Source organism: Suncus etruscus, chromosome 6, assembly GCF_024139225.1.
Source record: "Suncus etruscus isolate mSunEtr1 chromosome 6, mSunEtr1.pri.cur, whole genome shotgun sequence".
Classification (NCBI taxonomy): Eukaryota; Metazoa; Chordata; class Mammalia; order Eulipotyphla; family Soricidae; genus Suncus; species Suncus etruscus.
The window spans coordinates 58563272-58587322 of NC_064853.1; the positions used below are offsets into that span (position 1 = coordinate 58563272).

The following is a 24051-nucleotide window of genomic DNA, read 5'->3' on the forward strand; positions in this document are numbered from 1 at the left end:
TATCATCTTACACCAGTGAAGATGGCACATATCAAAAAATACTGAGAACAATCTCTGTTGTCAGAGATACTGTAAGAAAGAAACACTTATCCACTGCTGGTAGGAATGCTGTCTGATCCAGCCCCTATGGAAAACAGTATGAAGGGTTCACAGTAAATTCAAAATTGAGCTTTCATATGACCCAGCAATCCCTTTTTTGGGTGTCTATCCCCAGCACAAAAAATATTTATCCAAAAGGATGTATGCACACACTTATTCATTGCAGCACTCTTTACATCCTTACAATAGCTAAGATTTAGAATCAACCCAGATGTCCAACAATGAATGAGTGGGTCATAAAAATGTGATATAATGTACACAATGGAATACTAAATACGAATGATGAAATAATCAATTTGACACAATATGGATGAAACTGGAAAATATTATATTCAATAAAGTAAAACAGGAGAAGAGGGATAAATATGAAATATCATTTATATGTGGTATTTAGAATAACTCTATTAAGAAATGTAATGGTCTAAATAAGAGTTGTCCCAAACACTCTTAGCCACAGAATTTTCTTTTTATTTTTATTTTTATAGCCACAGAATTTAATGAGAAGAAGGAAAGAAAAAGAGTGGAGGAGGCAAAACATAGATATAAATGGATGGGGCCAAAGGCCAAGTGGTCTCAGGTCCATTGGTGAAGATACAAAAAGGGACAGAATATCCAAGCCAAAGTCAACAGCAATGAAATCAAGAAACCCAAACTAACCATATAAACTGTAAATGATTTTTTATACTGGCAGGCTGAGGAGCAAGTGGTGGTGGTATGGTATACACTCTAGGAATATGGTGGAGGGAGATCAACAATGTGGCGTAATTGGCTCTAATTCATTGTATTGTGAAACAATTATTAAGACCTTGTAAATCACAATGTTTTCAATAAAATAAAATTTAAAAAGATTAAAATGACTTCAAGAGGTCAATATTTACTTGGAGTAAATCCTTTGTAAAAAGTTATGCTCAATGAAAAAAGTTTTAATATCAGTTTTTAAATATAGCAGAGGGACTAGAGAGATGATACAGTGGGTAAGGCACTTTCTTTGCATGCAGCCAAGCCAGGTTTGATCTCTAGCATCCCCTATAGTCCTCTGAGCTCCACCAGGAGTGATCAAGAATAAGCACTGAGTACCACTGTGTGTTGCCCATGAACCAAATAATAATAATAACTAAATAAATAAAATATAGCAGAGGGCGTATGGTTTTTCAAAATGCTTTCAGGAACTATCTAAAAGTATTAATTACATTCTCCCCAATAGCCATTCCTGAGTATATACATATTTAAATAATTAATATAGATTGCTTTTCAGTATGTAAAATGAGATAAGCTAGAAGAAGGATAAATACAGCATGATATCATTTATATGTGGTATTTAGAATAACATGAAGGAAAGCAAGGGTTTAAAATGTGGATTGTCTAGAGAAGTTTTGGCCCCAGAGTATAGTAAAGAGAAGGAAAGATTTTGAGTGGAGAAGGAGAAAGACAGATGTGAAGTTACAAGAAATGGGCTAAGGGGACCAGGTACATTGGGGGTTGTTAAGGAAGGACAGAACTAAATATCCAAACCACAGCATCAATAACAATGAACAACCTTGTGAACAAGAGTGTTAAATAATTCTTTAAAAGGAGCCTGTTTCAGGCTGCAATTTCATAGTTCTTCAAAATGTGTATTACCATAATACCTTCATTACCTCAGTGTCACAGTCTTCTACCAAGTATATTGGACCACTTCCACATTGATAACATTAGTTCTGTAGTCAGAAACTATGGGTCTTTTATTCACTTTTTTCAACTTAGCTGTTTCTTTGCTTTACTTCCTATATTCCACATTTGAATGAGAACCTTCAGCATTTGACTTTATTATTCTGATTTATTTCATTTAGCATGATCCACTCTACTTCCATCAGGACTACTGTAAAGGTGAAGATTCAATTTTGGGGAACCAGAATGATGCACGGCAGGTACTATTACATAAATAACATATTGTGGTTTTTTTTCACCAAAAACAATGCAAGAAACATCTTCAAGTTCAATGAAAGAGGGGGGAGATGGGTATTTTTTCAAATTTTACCTTTGTTGCCATAAATATTTTATTTCTATATTCTTGAAGATATTCCCATATGGCCTTGCAACCTTTGACACATTCTTCTATGGGGGGCACTTCCATTGGATTGTCTTGTAGTGTCAGAACATTCAGGTTCTCCAGAGAATCCAAATGATATGGAAGTTTGGTGAGCAAGTTGTAATCAAGCAGCAATTCTGTCAAACCTGAAATAAAAATTTTAAAGTATGAATTTAGAGGCTAGAAGATAGTATAGTGGTTAAGGAGCTTGTCTTGCACACAACAGACCCATGCTTAATCTCCATTACCTTCTATGTTCCTCCAAACCCACCAAGAGTGATTCCTGAGTGTAGAGCCCAGAGTGAGCCCTAAGCACCACTGAATTAAACCCCAAAACAAAAAAATAAAATATGAATTTATTTTAAGAACATGCATGTTTAGTTACTTTGAAATATTTGACTCCTAAAGTAGCTAAAGAAATTGATTAATGGGGCCGGAGAGACAGCACAGCGGTAAGGCTTTTGCCTTAGATGCAGAAGAACAGCGATTCAAATCCCGGCACCCCATATGGTCCCCTGAGCCTGTCAGGAGCAATTTCTGAGCACAGAGCCAGGAGTATCCCCTGAGCGCTGCCAGGTGTGACCCAAAAACCAAAAACCAAAAAAAAAAAAAAAGTGTTGCAAGTCAGCCCTTGAAGAGATTGACTGATGAAGGGATGGAGGATAAGGTCTTTCCCCTCCAGCTCAGAGCCCGCGTCTGCTACACTGTTCAGCCGGTGGTTCTGAGGTGAAGTGACAGGTAAACAGCTAGCAGACAGTCAGGCTTGTGAAAATATTAACTTTATTCAGTGGACACGACTGAAGCCCAAAGCCTCAGCATCAGTTCCAGCCAAAAAGCCTTCCACAGACCCTTGTTTTTATCCCCCAGAATCAGGTACCACCCAATGGTGGGATCAGGTACCACACAATGGTGAAAGCAGAATCAGGTACCACCCTAGGGTGGGAGCAGAATGCCAGGTCACACCCTAGGGTAGGGCACAATCACCATCAGGGTAGGGTCAGTAACATAATAATCCCATTAAAATGTTTAGTTCCTGCATGAAGCTCTACATTGCTGGCACTGGCTCTGGCTACCCATGATTCTGAACTGAATTAAGTGAGTTAGATATAATGAAGAAATAAATGAAAGTTTAGGGCTAAGAGATAGTAAAGCAGATGGAGGTGCTTTCCTTGTATATGGCTGGCCTGAATTTTATCCCCAGCATTCTCTATCATCCCCAAAGCTCTGCCATGAGTGATTCCTGTACACAAAACCAGGAATAAGCCCTGAGCACTGCTGGATGTGGCACACACAAAAAGAGAGCTTTTGTTTAATATTAAGATTGCTTGAGGTTTGTTTTGGTGACATTTCCATGATCAGAAACATGCCATAGTAACTTAGCTCTTGTTTATATTTTGTTAGCTTATGCTAAATTTAGTTTTGTTCTAGGTTGTTTAATTTTTTGTTTTTGTTTTTGTTTTTTGTTTTGGGGCCACACCCGGCAGTGCTCAGGGTTTACTCCTGGCTATCTGCTCAGAAATAGCTCCTGGCAGGCACGGGGGACCATATGGGACACTGGGATTCGAACCAACCACCATAGGTCCTGGATCGTCTGCTTGCAAGGCAAACACTGCTGTGCTATCTCTCCGGCCCCTGTTTGATTTTTTTTTTTAACAATTTCTAAGAACCTATTGACAAAGTTAAATTAGGATTTAGCTGAATAGTTCTGTAAGATTTCTCACCTTGTGCTTGACAAATGGTATCGGGAAGTTGCTTAAGTAAATTGTTGCGACAGTCAAGAACTTTCAGATTAGGCATTTCCCCTAAGGATTTAGGCAAGGATTCCAGTTTATTGTTCTCTACATGCAGCTCTATAAGATTCTGAAATAACATGAGAGTTTATCAAAATGACCTTACATTGAAAATGAACTACAATGACTAGAAGTTATATGTGAGTTCCCATGCCCTTTCATTTGGGGATGTCACATATTGGAATAGAGGTAAAATATACTTATGTAATCATCTAATAAAATAAAATTATTTTTGAGCAAAATCATTTGATGTTGTTTATGCAGGGAAAAGAAAGTATGGGGATTGAGTGGGGTTTTCTTTTCTCCAAAAGAAATCTACAGGAGGGGTCGGAGCGATAACGCAGTGGTAGGACTTTTGCCTTTCATGCGGCTGATCCAGGATGAACCTCTGTTGGATCTCCGGCATCCCATATGGTCCCCCAAGCCAGGAGTAATTTCTGAGTGCGTAGCCAGGAGTAACCCCTGAGTGTCACTGGGTGTGGCCAAAAAACAAGAAATAAAATTGTATTTATTATTGTTAAGGCCATGGTGTATACTTATTTGCTCCCTTTCTGTGTCAGTTTCACAAAATTAGAATTATATCAAATATCAATCCAATGTCACTTAAAAGGGAGTTGAAAAATATTTAGATATGGGACCAGAGAGACTGCTCAATAGGCTGAGTACATGCTTTGCATACAGGACATCTAATTTTGAAACTAAGTACCATATGGTTCTCCCTGTACTTCTAAGAGTAACATCCTGAGCACAGAGCCAGTAGCCCTCGTGTGCTACCAGGTGTGGGTCCAAAATGTACACATGAAAGGGAGAGAGAGAGAGAGAGAGAGAGAGAGAGAGAGAGAGAGAGAGAGAGAGAAGAGAGAGGAGAGAGAGAGGAGAGAGAGAGAGGGGAGAGAGAGAGAGAGAGAGAGAGAGGAGAGAGAGGAGAGAGAGAGAGGAGAGAGAGAGAGAGGGGAGAGAGAGAGAGAGAGAGAGAGAGAGAGAGAGAGAGAGAGAGAGAGAAATGGGAGGTAAGGAGTGAGAGACAGAGAGGAAAACTATTTTCAAAATCACTTGTGAAAAAAATTACCATCTGCACATTTGGAAAATGGTAGAATGAAAGTAGTTCAACAAATATTATGCAAAAGCAGAAGAGTGGAAATCCAGGACTAGGAACCTGAACCCTAGGTGATAAGAATCTGGGCTGATATGCTCAGTTCTGGGTCTAGGTGCTTCCTAGTGGCCCACATCTACTTTATCATTATTGAAAGCATTTACAAAGTATGAAAACCAATTCTTTAAAGATCACATCCATAAAAATATTCTTGTACAACTACATTGATTGTCTTTATTTAATTGCTTTTCTAGGATTTATAAGGTGCTGTAGATGCCTCTCTTCAACATGAAATGTTTAATGAACCATCATTTGCCAGAAAATTATTAAAATTATATAATTATAATAGCAATTACTAAAAACATCTGTGGGTTGTCAGTAAAACAGTAGAAATGTTAAAGTGTAATAATGACTGCTCATTTGGAGCTGGCAATCTAGTTTGGGTTATACATGAGGCCTGTGGAGACCACCATATTTCTTCAGCCATCATCCAGTGTAAAGGACCAGTGAGCAACTATATTTCTAAGTCTGCTCATTTGTTGAGGCTTACCTGTAGGATGCTAATGCCTTCGGGTAAACTGGTGAACTTGTTGCCCAGATCTTGCCCAATGTATAATTTCTCTAAAGATTCTAAATGAAGTATTTCTTCTGGAAATCTAAAGAACTGATTTCCAGATAGCCCAAGGATCTTCAGTTCTGAAAGTGAGCCAAATTCTGAAGGCAACTAGAATTATTCCAAAAAGATAGTTTCAAGTCAAGATTATTTTTATCAGTAGAAAATAAACTGGATTTTTTTTCCGGGCCACACCCGTTAGATGCTCAGGGGTTACTCCTGGCTAAGCGCTCAGAAATCGCCCCTGGCTTGGGGGGACCATATGGGATGCCAGGGGATCAAACCGCGGTCCTTCCTTGGCTAGCGCTTGCAAGGCAGACACCTTACTTCTAGCGCCACCTCGCCGGCCCCTAGACTGGATTTTTTATTTTGAGGTAGGTTGTTAAACAAAAGGTTGTAAACTTTAGAAATTGAACGGTGGGGGTTTGGGGCACACCTGGCAATGCTCAGGAGTTACTCCTGGCTCTGTACTCAGGAATCACTTCTGGAAAGTCTGGGGACCATATAAGATGCTGGGGATTGAACTGGGTCGGCCGTGTGCAAGGCAAGTGCTCTAATCTCTGTACTGTCTAATCTGCTGTCCTGCTTATCAATAAAAATTTTACACAAATGTTTGCCTATGTGTTTCTATTTGTTTGTTTTTAGGCTACTCTCAGGAGTTACTACTGACTCTGCCCTCAGAAATTACTCCTCACAAGCTCAGGGGACCATATGAGGTGCCAAAATGGAACTCTGGTGAGCTGCATGCAAAGAAAATACACTACCTGCTGTGCTATTGCTCCATCCCTTCACATATGTATTTTTCAGCTTATATGTCTATATCCTTCAGTTCCAGTTTTCTTTTTTTAGTATATAAATTGCTTTATTTAAAGAACACATATCACATAGTTGACATAGTTGGCCATAATACATTAGGAATTCGACGTTTCCACTTAGCTCCTCTGTGCTTCACATTTATGCAACTACTTGTAGTTGGAGCAATGTTTAGCTTACATTTTTTTTATAAAAAGCTCAATATATTTAAAGGAAAATATAGACATTATTACTGCAACATTACAATGATTATATTAATAATTCAGTTAATGTAATTATTCAAGTTAGTGACATAACTCTCACTTTAACAGGCTTTAACTCAGCAGTTTTGAAATTTTAGTTAAGCTATCAGTTCAGAAGCAAAAATTGAATATCTTCATGTATATATCTTGTATGTTCTGCATTGTAGAGAATAATACAGATGTTATGTATACCTTTCAAGGCTCTCAGCCTTTTAGAGTTAGATGGCCAGGAAAAGGTTTCTAATAAGGTGGATGAATAATTTACATGTAGCTGGTCAATCAACTCATATTAAACATCATCTCCTAGAATGAAAATCCACTAACATAGATGGTACTTCTATGCATCAGATTTCCTTCTCTGGTTAAGCCAAAATCAGCACCACTGTGGAGACCATCTGTTAATTTTTTCTGACTCTCTGAAGTCACATGGGGAAAAAGTCTCATCCTACAATTTTGTGAAACAATAGCGCTATTCGTTATGTAAAACGCCCATTTTCTTGCAGAAAAGAAAGTTTTTTTTAATACACTTGGAACCCTTCTTCTTTGGAAAATTATTCTTGTTTTCTGCTTTAGTCCTTGGTTTTTCTCCCTTCTCATCCCTAATCAGTACCTAGTTGTTTTTTTTTTTATAAGAATCTTAGAACTCAGCTCAAAGACTTCTCTGTAGAAGTGCTGTAAATATATAGATAATAGGAAAATAAACCTAAAAGAAGCACAATATAGGGAAAAGTTTCACATATCTGGAAATTTCCATAAGACATTTTTCTCTTAATTGCATAGGGTGAGACCTTATTTTCCTAAAGCTGCAATACAATGGTTATAATTATATTAATTACTTTAGAAGATAAGAAAAAGTCTCACTCTAGAATAACTAAAGCAATCATTGGGGAAAAGAGTATGGGAGGAATTACTTTCCCCAACTCTAAACTTTACTACAAAGCAATAGTTATCAAGACAGCATGGCATTGGAATAAAGACAGACCTTCAGATCAGTGGAATAGGCTTGAATACTCAGAGAATGTTCCCAGACATACAATCACCTAATTTTTGATAAAGGAGCAAGAAATTCTAAATGGAGCAAAGAAAGTCTCTTCAACAAGTGATGTTGGCACAACTGGCTAGCCATTTGCAAAAAAATTGAATTTAGGGCCCAGAGAGATAGCACAGCGGTGTTTGCCTTGCAAGCAGCCGATCCAGGACCAAAGGTGGTTGGTTCGAATCCTGGTGTCCCATATGGTCCCCCGTGCCTGCCAGGAGCTATTTCTGAGCAGACAGCCAGGAGTAACCCCTGAGCACCGCCGGGTGTGGCCCAAAAACAAAAAAACAAAAAAACAAAAAAAAAATTGAACTTAGATCCCCAGCTAACATAATGTATGAAGGTAAAATCCAAATGGATTAAAGACCTCGATATCAGACCCGGTACCATAAGATATATAGAACAAGTAGGCAAAACACTCCAGGACATTGAGACTACAGGCATATTCAAGGAGGAAATTGCACTCTCCAAACAAGTGAAAGCAGAGATTAACAGATGGGAATATATTAAGCTGAGAAGCTTCTACACCTCGAAGGAAATAGTGCCCAGGATATAAGAGACACCCACTGAGTGGGAGAAACTATTCACCCAACACCCATCAGATAAAGGGCTAATATCCAAAATATACAAGGCACTGACAGAACTTTACAAGAAAAAAAAAAAAAAACATCTAATCCCATCAAAAAGTGGGGAGAAGAAATGGGCAGACACTTTGACAAAGAGAAATACAAATGGCCAAAAGGCACATGAAAAAATGTTCCACATCACTAATCATCAGGGAGATGCAAATCAAAACAAATATGAGGTACCACCTCACATCACAGAGATTGGCACACATCACAAAAAATGAGAACAAGCAGTGCTGGCGGGGATGTGGAGAGAAAGGAACTCTTATCCACTGCTGGTGGGAATACCGTCTAGTCCAACCTTTATGGAAAGCAATATGGAGATTCCTCCAAAAACTGGAAATTGAGCTCCTATACGATCCAGCTATACCACTCCTAGGAATATACCCTAGGAACACAAAAATACAATACAAAAATCCCTTCCTTACACCTATATTCATTGCAGCACAATTTACCATAGCAAGATTCTGGAAACAACCAAGATGCCCTTCAACAGACGAATGGCTAAAGAAACTGTGGTACATATATACATGGATGTACATGGAATCTATTATTCTGAGTGAAATAAGTCAGAGAGAGAGAGAGAGAGAGAGAGAGAGAGAGAGAGAGAGAGAGAGAGAGAGAGAGAGAGAAGGTCTAACTCATCTATGGGTTTTAAGAAAATGAAAGACATTCTTGCAATAATAATTTCCAGGACAAAAGAGAGGAGGGCTGGAAGTTACAACTCACATCATGAAGCTCACCACAAAGAGAGATAAGTTTAGTTAGAGAAATAACCACATTGTGAACTATCCTAACAATGAGAATGAATGTATGAAGGAAATAGAAAGCCTGTCTAGAGTACAGGCAGGGGTGGGGTGGGGAAAAGGAAGATTTGGGACACTGGTTATGGGAATGTTGCACTGGTGATGGGTGGTGTTCTTTACATGACTGAAACCCAAACACAATCATGTATGTAATCAATGTGTTTAAATATAATAAAATTAAATTAAAAAAAGAAGAAAAGAGATGCTCTTACTCCAATGGAAAAAAATAAAGAAGAAAAAGTCTCCAGAGAAATTGATATTTAAATTTCTCCTTTAGGCTATTTCAAAATTCTTCATCAGAAACATTTCTCTTTTTAGTATAAAGCACTACGTTCAGCGCAGTCCAAAATAATGAGAAAGTATTTCTCAATCTAACACTTTATTAAAATTGCTGCTTCATGTTTATTGCTGTCCACTTAATTTTTGGGTACAGCTTTTCTTTAAAGCACACCCATAAGTACCATTTTGCCTATGGTCCAGCTTTACCACTCAACTACAGTTCTCTGCAGAGATACCAATCTGACCAAACTTCAGGGATGTTGGTATCTGAACTGATATCATCAGAGCCTTTTTGAAGTGAGTGTGGGCACCATACTCATCCTCCTTCTGGGAGGTCTGGCAGCTGAGAAAGTTGCAATATCATTGCTTTGAATTCCTGGAAACCTTCATTTGTCTGATGCTGTCATCCTTTTAGGACACATCAATTTAGATGTCAATGTGTAGCTGAGGTCACATAATGTTCAGAAACAAATGAAATAACAGGATGAATAGCTAACAAGAGCATACTAAACCTTTTTCCATTGTTTCAATGACTTCATTGGAAATACAATAATTTTCACAAATTTGTCTGTCACTGTACTTTTTTATATTAAAATTTTTTTTTTGCTACACACAGAAGTGTTCAGAGATTCCTCTTTGCTCTACACTCAGGAATCACTCCTGGTGGGTTTGGGAGATCATACTGGGATTGAACCCAGGTTGGCCGCATGCAAGACAAATACCCTACTATTGTACTATTGCTCTGGCCCCTATTTTTCTTTTATTTATTTTAAAAATAATTTTGCTCTCACTTATCTGGAAACAAATGTATTATGGTCAACTATGTCAACTATGTGATGCATTTTCTTTAAATAAAGTAAAAAAAGAATAACAGTATATAGAGGTTTACATATTCAATATAATGGTATTTTACTTGTGCATATTTGGTATAGTGGTAAAACATAACACAATAGTCTTCAGTCATGGTTTTGCTTTATTATGGTTTCAATTATCAGAGATCAGCTACAGTGTGTAAATATTGTAGATAAGCTATTTTGAGACCACATTCACATAATTTTTATTGTAGTATGCTATTGCTGAATGTTGTTATCACTCCAGCATGTTGCTTGGGAATCCATCTAACATTTACTGAGAGCAAATGGTACAGGAAGTAAAACCCAGGTCTCAAACATGTAAATCATATGCACTGGCTATGTGAACTATCTCTCCAAACCTATTAGGGTATGCTGTTACAAATGTTTTATTTTATTATTCTATAGTAAAGGCAGACTATTTATTTGAATTGTTTTTCTTGTTTCATAATGTATGACTGAATTGCGATCAAATTCCCTCTTAGGGGGCTGGAGCGGTGGTGCAAGTGGTAAGGCATCTATCTGCCTTGCACATACTAACTGAGGATAAACTGTGGTTTGATTCCCCGGCGTTCCATATGGCCCCCCAAGCCAGGGGCAATTCATAGCCAGGAGTAACCCCTGAGTGTCACTGGATGTGGCCCAAAAACAAACAAACAAAAAAATTTCCTCCTAGTACTGCTTTTATTGCATCGTTTTTTGTAAAAAACAATGTATTTAAGCACAGTGGTTACAAAAAAGTCTGTTTTGGATTTCATTCATTGAATGTACACGGCCCTTCACCAGTGTAACTCCCGCCACCAATGTTCTGTCAGTACTTTGTATATCTTAGATATTAACACAATATCTGATGGGTATTGGGTGAATAGTTTCTCCTATTACCTGGGTAGTCTTTTATCTTACTCACTGTTTTCTTTGAAGTGCAAAGGATGTAACCCCATTTGTTTATCTCTGCTTCAACTTGTTTGAACAGCAGTGTTTCCTCCTTGAAGATGCAATGGAACGTTTTGTTTACATTTTCTTCTATATAACTTATAGATTCAGGTCTGAAATCAAGGTTTTTGATCCATTTTGATTTGACCTTTGTGAATGGGTTAGACAGAGGTCTAAGTTTGCCCCCCTTTTTTTTTTTTACAAGTAGCTGACCATTTATCCAAACACAACCTGTTGAAGAGGCATTCCTTACTCAACTTTGTGTTTCTTGCCCCTTTATAAAAAAAATAATTGGTTACATGTCTATGGGCTGTTCTCTTAATATTCAAGTCTATTCCACTGATCTGAAAGTCTGTCTTTATTCCAGAACCATGCTGTTTTAATGACTATTACTTTGTAGGTACAATTTAAAGTTGGGGAAAGCAATGCCTCCTATCTTCTTTTTCCTAAGGGTTGCTTTAGCTATTTGTGGGCATTTATTGTTCCAAATGAATTTTGGGAGTGTTTGTCATGGGTATCATTAGAGGGATTGCATTAAATCTGTACAAAACTTTGGAAAGTATTGCCATTTTAATGATATTAGCTGTCCCAATCTATAAACAGGGTATATGACTCCATTTCCTCATGTCCTCTTTTGTAGTTTGAAGCACTCTTTTGCAGTTTCCTTTGTATAGGTCATTCTCTTTATTTAGTTGATTCTGAGGTGTTTGAGTTTCTGTGGTTACTGCATCTCTTTCTTTTGAATAGTTTGTCTTCTTTCTCATTTATTTTGAGGACTCTTGTATTTCCTCTTTACTTTCCTTTTGACTCATGATAGTTCAATCATACATTTTTCAGTTTCCAAAAGTTGGAATTCTCCTGACATTTTAAAATAATTAATTTCTAATTAGTAGCATTCTAAATTTGTGACACAAAAATAAGTTATAATTTCTGTAACTTTATAGAATTCAAATATGCCATAGCCAATGATCTATCCTGGATAATCCTCAATGTGCATGGAAGAATATTTATTCAGCTTTTGTAGAATGGAAATTATTGGACATGTAAATTAATCTCAGTCCTTTCAATTCCTAATTTAGGCCTTTTTTTTCATATTGATATTTTACCTAGTTAGTCTCCCACTATTATTGTGTTGTCCTTGACATATCTCCTTAGGTCTATTAGTATTTGCTTTACAAACTGTTGCCCCTTTGTGTTGGTGCATATGTGTTAATAAGAATTAAGAGTAAGAGAACAAGGGCCCGGAGAGATAGCACAGCGGCGTTTGCCTTGCAGGCAGCCAATCTAGGACCAAAGGTGGTTGGTTCGAATCCCGGTGTCCCATATGGTCCCCCGTGCCTGCCAGGAGCTATTTCTGAGCAGAGAGCCAGGAGTAACCCCTGAGCATCACCGGGTGTGGCCCAAAAACCAAAAAAAAAAAAAAAAAAAAAAAAAAAAAAAGAGTAAGAGAACAAATTGTTCTCTTTATTTTTTGATTCCCCTAAGTGGTATATAATGTCCACTCCTATTATCTTCTTTAGTTTGTTATTTTTTTAAAAATTTTTGAAAGAAAATGTATTACATAGTTGACATAACTGATCTTAATACATTTGTTTTAGGATGACCAAAAGTGAAGTTATTAAAAAATAAAAAGAAAATAGAAAAACTAAAAAATAATAATAAAATAATAATATGGAAAAAGGAAGAAACAGTTCATTAGCAAGTATATTAGTGAAAATTATTGTATCTCCAATAAAGTCATTAATACAGTAGAAGGTTTAGTAAGCTCCTTTTAAGATAGGAAATACACTAAAAAAAAGGTGTGTGTGTGTGTGTGTGTGTGTGTGTGTGTGTGTGTGTGCGGCAGTTCTTGTTTGCTTAGGCACAGAAAAATATGGGAGAATTAGAAATGAAAAACCTTTGGCCTAAAAACAGGGAGACCTTACTTATGAAGTATTTTGGCATAAGAACAACTTCAGGATTCAGGCATACTAGGTTGCCCAACCTCATATTCTTTCTCTGTGGTCTCAGTAACAGCTCTTCACCATCACAGTTGTTGCTGTCAGGTTTCTGTACTTAAAAATTCTGGTTTCTGTACAGGTCCTGTGTCGAAATCTGGGTGGTGTGTAGCACTTCTGATTCATTTCACCATTAGGTAGTATTGCAGAGAATGCTGCCCTAAATCAGACTATTGCTATTACCAAGTCATCAGGAGAACACTCTTTGGAGTAAGTCAGTTCCATGGCAGTAGTTGGGCCGTCTTTGGTAAAATTTTTATTTCGGGTGAAGGTTTAGAAAATTGTGTTTGTTTCCGCAAATGGTATCCATAATTCAGGGGTGCATGGTCAATTTCAATCTATTGAAGTTCAAGCTAAGTCACTATGCCAAGTGTTCAGGGTGTAAAGCCCCACTGCAATATAAAATTTTGTGTGTTCCTATCTCTATTAGATAAGAACTTATTTGCATATGTTAACTTTTCACATTTTGATGTGCGTATGCAAAAAGGAACAATGCCACAAGGTATTACTGGTATATGTGGGGGCCGAAGTAACAAAACCAACAGTCCCCATAACCTTATTCTGATATAAACTCTAAACAGAGACTTATCTACTAGAATTCCATACTAAACAGATCCCAAAAATATGGGAAATTGCCACTACATAAGAAGATAGTTGATAGTGGTTTTGCCTATTAAAGGAATGCATCTAAAGAGATATTCAAATGAAATGTACATATCCCCTTTAAGTCTTTTGAAATAGTTGGGGTGGCAGAGTAAACTCCAGGGTGCAGCTTCAACCTGTGATTTGGTTTTGTGGAGTCTAAGGAAAATGGCTCCCAGCAGTCACATATCAGGAAATGTCCTCAAGCAGGGAACTTCTCAGCAACTGAATCTGGTAGCAAGAGAAAGTCCACAGTGAAGGAGGGTGGAGGAAAAGGGGTCGCTGAGAGCAAATCAATAGCAGCAGAGATTCTCAGGCTTAGAATCTACCTTTTCACTTCGGGAGCTGGTTGTCATCTAGCTGAGATGGGAGAATGTTCTGCTTTATGAAGAGTTAAGGACTGTGGGTAAAAAAGGTTAAATGTGGGGAAATAACATGAAGGGCTAGAAAAGGATTTGTAAGGTGGTAAGCAAAGGGGGGAAGGGGTTATCTGTGATGGAGGAGAACAAAATACAACATAGATATTATATCTATTACAGACGAATATTAGACTGACATTGGTATGGTGAACACAAATACTCATGCATATACATTGGCAGACACAAAGGATAGATCCATGAGTTACATTTGAAAAGCTGACCCAGGTGATATAGGACAGAACACTTAAAAAGAAAAGAAAAAGAAAATAAATATGTAAAGCTGGCAAATCTGATGTAAAGATTTTAGGCCAATTATGGTTAGTGAGGGTGAACTTTACTGAAGAAAGGCTTCATGGATTAGGTTGTGTATATAGCATTATTAAAAACAATCATAATTTTCAAGTCTAAAAAAACTAAGTGCTATGGTAATGAGCACTGTATGGGGAGTTTATACCATGAAATTGATATTATATTTATTACAGACGGACTTTAGACAGACATTTGTATGGCAAACATATACACTTAATGCATATATGTTGACAGACTCTAAGGACCGATTCATGGGTTACAATTGAAAAGCTGACCCAGGTGAAATGGGACATAACACTTAAAAAAATAATAAATTAATGCCAGCAAGTCTACTGTTAAAGTTTTCCATTTTATGAACTATTCCTAGTTGGCAAGGAAAAGCGTTAGTAGGGAAAGTCTTCATGGATTATATTGTTTATAGAACCTTCTCGAAAACTAACTGATATGGTATTGAGAGAATATGCCATGAAATATTGTTCAGTGGACCTTGAGCATCCCAATTCCTTTCCTAAAAGCAATCTAAAATTGTGAGCATTATGGTATCATGGTAAACTACCTACAATTTTCTTGCAGACGCACTAGGTTTGGAAAATGAGGACTGATGGGAAAGAAGGAAAGCTGTTGGGGAAGACCCAAGGACCACCCTGATTCAGTTTGGTGGAAGGCGTTAAGGACTAGTGTGTCCCCCCACCCCACCCCGGCATCCACCTACCTGTCTTGCCCGGTAGGACAGATGCCTTGTGCTGACCCTACCGCCCACGAGGGTGCTGGGGGATGGCTGGGGTGGACAAGATGCCCCGTGGCTCTTCTTAAGCTCTGTTGAGGTCATTAGTTCTGGAGACTCCTTGGAGACGCCTTGCCGCCTCCCCACTACCACCCGCACAGGTTTCCCTGTCTCCGGGTGAATGAGGTTTCTGTAATGGCGCTGGGGCTATCTTCTTTAGTTTGAATGCTAATCAATATGATACAAATATGGCATTTCTGCATTTTCAGTTGATCATTTTTGTGTATATTTGTTTCCTAACATTTCATAGTCAGGGCCTGTGTTTATTATGAGATTCCAAATGTCTTTCTTGTAAGCAGGAGAAACTGGGCTTTTCCCTCTGATCTATCCAGCCACTTTTGATAAGGGAGTTTTGTTCACTGGCATTACTTTTATATTTTAATTTCCCCACTTGTGTCTTAATTCTAAACAGTTATGAAGAGATCTGCTTCCATATGTATCTTCTAATACTTTAAAAAGTTATTTAAAGTATTGTGATGTACAAAGTTATTCATAGTTGAGTTTTAGGCATAGTTTCAACATCAATCCCACCACCAGCAGCCTTCTCCCTCCACTAATGTTCCCAGATCTATCCTATACCTCTCCCCTGCCCTAGCTTGCCATCTTAACAGGCATGTTTTAAAGTTTGTTTGTTAAAGTTTGTTGTATTACTTAAGTGTTGTTGACTCTTAAAAAGTTATTGACTCTTTGTTGTACGATTTAAGTGTGGTTTGGATGTTTAGTTTTTGTTCTTCCTTAACACCACCAATATATCTAAATTCCCTTGTCCCTTGTACCCTATTATTTCATATCTTTCTCTCCCTCCACTCATTTCTTTCCTTCTCTTCACTATAATCTATGATCTAAAGTGACCTAGGCAACTGTCATTTAAACCATTTCATTTCCTTATGTAGTTATTCTAAGTACCACATATAAGTGATATTATTCTCTATCCTTCTTCTTCTGGCCTATTTCATTTAACATATCTTCCAGTTCCATTCATGTTGCAGAGAACTGCATGATTGCATTATTTCTTACAACTATGTAGTACTAAATTACATATGTGTGTATATATATATGTATATATATATACATATATATATACACACACACTACATCTTCATAAGCCCCTCATCTGTTGTTGGAAATCTAGGTTGGTTCCAACTCTTAGTTTTTGTACTGAGTGCAGCAATAAACAGTGGTGTGCATACATCCTTTTGAATAAATGTTTATCCATCTGGGGGTGTAGATATCTAAAAGTAAAATTACAGCTCAATTCCAAGTTTACGGAGAATACTATATATGCTTTCTAGAGAGGCTGAACCACACAGTCCTCTCACCAGCAGTATGGGTGTGTCCCTTTTTCACTATATCTCACCAACACAGATTGTTCCCAGTATTTTTTATATGTGCCACCCTTACTAGTATAAGGTGATATCTCATTGTCACCTTAATCTGGATTACTGTAATGTTAAGTAATGATGAGCATTTTTTCATGTGCCTGATGGCCATCTGTTGGTCTTCCTTGGAGAGGTGTCTATTCATTTCCTCTGTACATTTTCATCTAATGGCTTGTTTTGAGTTGATGGTTCCATTTACGTTTCAAGTTCTAAAATTATTTACACTTTCAAGCTTAAATCATCTAATTTTAGAGTACAATTTAGGATATCTTTTTTTTTTTTTTTTTTGGTTTTTCGGACCACACCCGTTTGATGCTCAGGGATTACTCCTGGCTAAGTGCTCAAAAATGCCCCTGGCTTGGGGGGACCATATGGGACACTGGGGGATCGAACCGTGGTCCTTCCTTGGCTAGCGCTTGCAAGGCAGACACCTTACCTCTAGCACCACCTCATCAGCCCCTCTTTAGGATATTTTTACATATTCAGTCTTTTCCCCATTTTACTATACTGTTATCTTACTTTGAAGAAAAGGGTTCTTCTTGCTTTTTATAGGCGAACATAACATTCTTTGAAGTAGTTTTGCAGGCAACAAATGTTCTCAGTTATCAAGGTATGCAAGTTTTTATCACTTCCTTGGCAGGATAGAGGATTGGAGGTTGGAGATTCTCTCACTCAGTCCTTTGAACATATCATGCTATTCCATTATTACTTGTAGAGTTTAATTTGAAAATTCTGATGTGAATACTTAGCTTGCAAGGAGATACCATGATCACGAAGGTGGTTTTTCCTAGGGCAAGGTTTATCCATTGTACTCCAGATTTGTTGACCCTTGCAGTTTCTCCCAAATGTTGAGGGAATTGGTTTTACTGGGGACTGATTACATGTTCTTTCCTAGAGGAAAAACTGATAAGATTTTATCTCTGTTTTTCTTTTCTTCTTGCCTTTATTATTACAATGTGTTTAGATGTTCTTTATGTAGGCTTATTGGTCTATGGACCTCATGATCAGTGTATTTACTTCACAGCTCAGGTAGGGTTAGCTATTAATTATTATTCCTTCTATCAGCCCTCCTTCTTTTTCCCTCTATCTTGATGGACCTAAGTAGAAGAAGCTTATCCTCCAAATGATACTCCATAAACTCTTAAGTGCTCTTCATTAAGAAAATTTTTTTCTCTTCCTTATTGTTGATGCCATATACCTTGTATTTGAAGTCATTAAGTTTTAATTTCTTCCATTCTGCTTTTGTACTTTGCTGCTGTTTTGTTTTGTGGGGGGGGGGGGGGGAAGGCTGGAAAATAGAAGATTTCTGCAAGCTGGCTTTGAATATAAAAGAAAGTCTCTGTTTAGAAACTTGTGTCCCTGGGGCCGGAGAGACAGCATGGAGGTAAGGCGTTTGCCTTTCATGCAGGAGGTCATCGGTTCGAATCCCGGCGCCCCATATGGTCCCCTGTGCCTGCCAGGAGCAATTTCTGAGCCTGGAGCCAGGAATAACCCCTGAGCACTGCCAGGTGTGACCCAAAAACCAAAAAAAAAAAAAAAAAAAAAGAAAAGAAACTTGTGTCCCTGCTGTTATGTGTGCAGGATGAGCTAAGGAGAAAGTCATCCAGGTCAAACAACCTGTCTAGGCTAATAGTGCCATAAACATTGCAACCGCTATCTTTACATATCTCCTGATTTAATGATGCCATGAGCATTGCAACCACTATCTTTACATACTTCCTGATTTAATGATTCCATGGGCATTATAACCACTATCTTTGCATACTATCCAAATCAATGATGTTATATACCCTGTGATTGTTGTCTCTGCATACCATCTTGTTGCTGCATTGCCTAAGCAGTATTACCCCACATTCTGTTTCCTGCCTAAAGTTTGCCCATAAAAAATAAATGTCCTTTGCAGATCCCAAATGTCCTGTGGGCCATAGTTTGAGAACCTGTGATATAAGCTATTTTAAGCACTGGTAAAACTCAGCAAGAAAAAAAATCTAATCCCTTCAATAAATGAAGCCTATTGCTCTGACAATACTTCCCTGCAAGTGGTCTGTGGCTTGCAGTCTTCCCTTCTTTTCTGAGTCTGGCCTCAGAGGCTACAGGCTGGAAGAGATCCTTATCCACCCTTGCATCGACCTTGTGGGGAGGGGGTGGATGGCACCAGAACACTACATGTTTTTAGGTCAGATACTGTAATCTTTGGATTCACTATTTCTGTTTGGCTGGATGTTTTCCATTTTCCCACTGATCCTTCTTTGAGCTTATTACTTACTGGTCTCTTCAACTAACGTCTCAGCTCACTGGATTTGCTAACATTCGTTTTTGAAGTGTTCATTAAGAAACAGAAAGTTCTGGTATATTTAAAGACTTTCTGAGGCTTTATCCCCATTCATAAAAGCAACTGAATTCCTATGCACACTGCACATTTCATTTTGAAGTAAAAAAAAGAAACAGAATGGGAACAAATAAAATATTTAAAATGAAGAGCAAGTAAAGTTAAATCAACAAACTTACCAGTATTCAAATGGGAACCATGGGCTTTCTTTTGGTGGACCATAGTTTGAAGACCCCTGCCTGAGACTGAAAGGAGTAGAAAGACAGAGAGAGAGAGGGGAGTTGGAGAGTGAGATACATATCCCACACATGTGCAGTGTGGGCCCAGGATGAGTCAGCTGTTAAGCAGGACAGGCAGCTGTGGCAAAATCACCCAGCATGCCAGATAATTGTCCTTTGCAGGTCCCAAATGTCCTGTGGGCCATAGTTTGAGGACCTGTGATCTAAGCTATTTTAAGCACTGGTAAAACTCAGCAAGAAAAAAAATCTAATCCCATTCAAAAATGCTGAGAAGAAATGAACATTTCCTCAAAGAAAAAAACAGATACCCAAAAGGTACATGAAAAAATTCTCCACATCATTAATCTTCAGGGAGATGTAAATCAAAACAACAATGATCTCATCTCACACCACAGAGACTGGCACACATCACAAAGAACAAGAACAACAAATGCGGGTGTGGATGCGAGAAGAAAGGAACTCTCATTCACTGCTGGAGAGAATGCTGACTAGCCTTTTTGGAAAACAATATAGATATTCCTCAATAAACTAGAAATTGTGTTCCCATATGATCTAGCAACAACAGTCCTAGGGATATACCTTAAGAATACAAAAATAACAATACAGAAAAGTATCTGCATTCCTATGTTCATCACAGCACTATTTACAATAGCCAGAATCTGGAAACAACCCAGGTGCCTGATAACAAATGAATGGCTAAAGAAGTGGTGTTACTTTTACACAATAAAATACTATACAGTGATTAAGAAAAATGAAGTTACGAAATTTGCTTATATATAGATGGAGATGGAGGCTATTGTGCTGAATGAAATGAGTCAGAGGGAGAGGAAGAGACAATAATTTCACCCATTTACGGGATATAAGAAAAATAAAAGATTATATGGTAGTATCCAAAGACAACAGAGATGAGGAAGAGGAGGACCAAAACATGGTAGAAAGCTTCCCACAAATAGTGGAGCAGTGCAGTTAGAGTAGAAATGGGACAACTATGACAATGATAGTTGGAACTGATTACTCTGGGTGTTGAACAGAGATAGTTATATGTATGGTACTACTTCATTAACATTAGTGCAATCCACAGTGTCTAAAGGGGAAAAAGATGAGTGAGAGAGAGAGAGAAAGAGAGAGAGAGAGAGAGAGAGAGAGAGAGAGAGAGAGAGAGAGAGAGAGAGAGAGAGGTTAAATGCCTACCCAAAAGACAGGCAGCTTGGGAGGAGGGAAACTGGGGACATTGGTAGGGAAATGTTCATGGGTAAAGGGTGGCATACATTGTAAGATTGAAAACCAGTAATGAATAACTTGTTTAAATAATAGGAAAAAATAATTGCTGCTAGAAGATGACAATGATCTGTTTGTCCTGAAAGCATGATAGAAATAACCTATGTGAAAGGTACCTTCTGTCCTGAGCTAGAAGCTCAGAAGTTTAGAAGCCATAGCCTAATTTCTTTGGAATTATTTACAAACTTGCAACTTCATCCAAAAGTTCTAAGAAACTTTTATCTCTAGTCACTTCTGATCTTCATTTTCTTGTGAAGGCTCACAAGTACTTGTAAAAATCAAGTATAAAATATATGCTTTGGGGCCGGAGAGATAACATGGAGGTAAGGCATTTACCTTTCATGCCGAAGAAGGGTGGTTCGAATCCCGGCATCCCATATGATCCCCTGTGCCTGCCAGAGGTGATTTCTGAGCATAGAACCAGAACTAGCCACTGAGCGCTGCCGGGTGTGACCCAAAAACAAAACAAAACAAAAATATATGCTTTTATATATATTCATCTGTCTTAGATCAACTTAGTTCTTAGATCCAATTGGAGACACAGAAGGTATGACAGTTTCTTCTCACATAGTCTATGTAAAACATCCCAGTGACTGACACATACATAGTCTAAATAAACACGACTATTCATGTTCTTTTTGTTTCTGGGTAGAAGAGTGATATATTATCACCTTATTTGTTAACCCTAATCATTACTCATAAGATCAATTCAGATTTGTTGATGTTTGGGCATAAACTACACCAATTTAGGTTTAGTTTAGAGAAAAATTATAGCCAGAAAGACAATAATTACCTTCCATAGCTTATTATCATCCAGTGCCAGCACTTCCAGATTTTTCATTGCACAGATAAATCGTGGACAACAATCCAGAGAATTTTGGCTGAGATCCAGGAAACGCAAGTTGATCAAATGCCGGAAAGAGCGGCGCAGTCCTTTTAGACCCGTGTTATGCATGTAGAGCAGGTGCAGTGAGGTCCACTTGCATATGAAGTGTGATATCTTCCCTAGGTGGTTGCCACTCAGACCCAATTCAGTCATCTCCAATATCCCAGATAGAGTTTGTGGGATGAAGCGTAGATAGTTATAGGATAAATCCAACACTGATAGGTAAGTACACTGTCCCAGTGACTCAGGTAGAATAGACAAGTTGTTATTAGCCACATAAAACTTCTGCAGCTTCTTTAGGTCCTTGATCTCCTCTGGGATGACACTTATTTTGTTCTCATCAAAATCAATGATCTCAAGATTAGGGAGCATGCATAGTTCTGGAGGGAAACTTTCAAATTGATTATGCTTCAAGTATATCTCCCTTAGTTTGGTTAGAGTCATTACTTCCCTGGGCAGAGCTTTCAGTTTGTTTCCACTCAGTCCAAGCAGCTCCAAATGATGAAGGAATTTACAGATGACAATAGGAATCTCCTCCAGGTCGCTGTTGTAGAGACGGAGTTCACGCAAGGAATGGATATTACTGAGGACGTGCAGGGAAGACACCAAGAGGGGATTGTTGCTCAGGTCCAAGCCCTCCAATTTACTCAGTTTCCCCATCTCTGGACACAGTTCACTCAATTTGTTTTTGTTCAGGTAAAGGACTCTGATGTTCTCTAAATTCTGAATAGCACTGGGGATTTCATCAATCTCATTGTTTTCTAGATGCACTTCTTCTAATTCCTTTAATAGTAGGATACTTAACGGAAAAGTATTCAAGCTCTTATTAGAAGCATCAATGAAATATGTTTTATCACAAACCAATACTGGATCATTTTTAAAACATTTAGATGAAACAGCTATTGGTGGTACCACAGACATTATTTTGATGAAAAGGTCAAATATTCAAAATCTAAAATATTATGAAAAGAAAGAAAAACATGAGTTTACATACTTGATAAAGTCCTGGTATCAATAAGACAGAAAAGTTTAAATGTATTTCTTGAAATGATGTAACAGCATAAAATATAAATTTAAAATTTTTATTTTGAGAGAAAGTTGAACTTTTACAGGTTAATACATATAAAAAAAAGTCTGATTTAACTTTTTAAAGATAGCTATCTTGATTCTATGTGTATCAGTTTTCCTGTTCAAGGTTATTAGCACTTTAGGTTCTCTAGACATATAGAATTTTTTTTCTTAAATTATGGGCTTTCAAATACCTATACAATTTTTTCTTCTTTTTTTCTTTTTGTTTTTGGTTTTTGGGTCACACCCAGCAGCACTCAAGGGTTACTCCTGGCTTTACACTCAGAAATCACCCCTGGCAAGCTCGGGGAACCATATGGGATGCTGCGATTCGAACCACCACACTTCTGCATGCAAGGCAAATGCTCTATCTCCATGCTATCTCTCTGGCCCTATTTTTTCTTAACATTACTTTCACTTCATGATTAGGTAAACCTAGAATATTTGCCTATGTGTGTATGCATATAGTATTTCATTTTACTCAGATTGTATGTGTTGCCTGTATTTACTCTAAGAAAATTCTACAGTTCTCAATCCAGATGCTGTTATTCTGGGAATTTTGTTCTGTTAGGCTGTCTCTGCAGAGATCTGTGGTAAAGCACTTAAATTGGGCCATTAAAATGGTGGCAAAGATGGGTGGTGGGTGCAGCTGCCAATGCTTTGGCAGGGAAGACTTGCACTGTCCCTCCTCCCAAGAATGCTCCAGTTTTCAGCTGCATGACCAGTTTACCCATTATTTTTCTGACTAGTTTTACATCTGTTTTGAAAATGAGTCTATGGAGCTGGCTGATTAGCGGGCATGGTGGCAGCTGTGGGACATGTCTGTGGTTGCCAGGGCTTCCAGAAGTATGGAAGGCAGCTGTATATGTGTGTGTGTGCGCGGGGGAGGTTTCCTGCATTCACTCCTACAATTATCAGCTCAAATACTGGCATACCTGGAGTTTTGGTAGTTAGGTGTCTCAACAAAGGTAAAGCAGTGGCAAAGTGGTGAAGTTGGACAGATACAATTGTTTGTTTGTTTTTGGGCCACACCCGGCGATGCTCAGGGGTTACTCCTGGCTGTCTGTTCAGAAATAGCTCCTGGCAGGCACGGGGGACCATATGGGACACCGGGATTCGAACCAACCACCTTTGGTCCTGGATCGGCTGCTTGCAAGGCAAACACCGCTGTGCTATCTCTCCGGGCCCCAAATACAATTTTTTAAAAAAAAGAAAATTACAGGGGTTGGAGAGATAGGACAGTGGTAGGGCGTTTGCCTTTCACGCGGCACACCCAGGACCAACAGTGGTTTGATCCCTGGCATCCCATATGGTTCCCCGAGCCTGCCAAGAGCAATTTCTGAGTGCAGATCCAGAAGTAACCCCTTGAGCGTCGTCGTCAGGTGTAGCCCAAACACACACACACACACACACACACACACACACACACACACACACACACACCAAAAAAAGAAAATTACAAGTTCAGATCC

At 38.3% G+C, this 24051-nt stretch overlaps 1 protein-coding gene across 1 annotated transcript in view; it reads right to left on the reverse strand.

Annotated features, from left to right (window-relative positions):
* LRRIQ4 (leucine rich repeats and IQ motif containing 4) overlaps positions 1 to 22432 on the reverse strand; it is a gene marked incomplete at its 3' end in the record, with an annotated part of 34405 nt that extends 11973 nt beyond the window's left edge. The window contains exons 1-4 of the mRNA XM_049775570.1: positions 21419 to 22432; positions 5601 to 5774; positions 3889 to 4027; positions 2117 to 2313 (exon numbers count right to left, since the gene is read on the reverse strand). Of these exons, the coding sequence (XP_049631527.1) occupies positions 2117 to 2313; positions 3889 to 4027; positions 5601 to 5774; positions 21419 to 22432 (1524 nt within the window). The remainder of the gene's footprint in view (positions 1 to 2116; positions 2314 to 3888; positions 4028 to 5600; positions 5775 to 21418) is intronic.
* Between the last annotated feature and the right edge of the window lie 1619 nt (positions 22433 to 24051).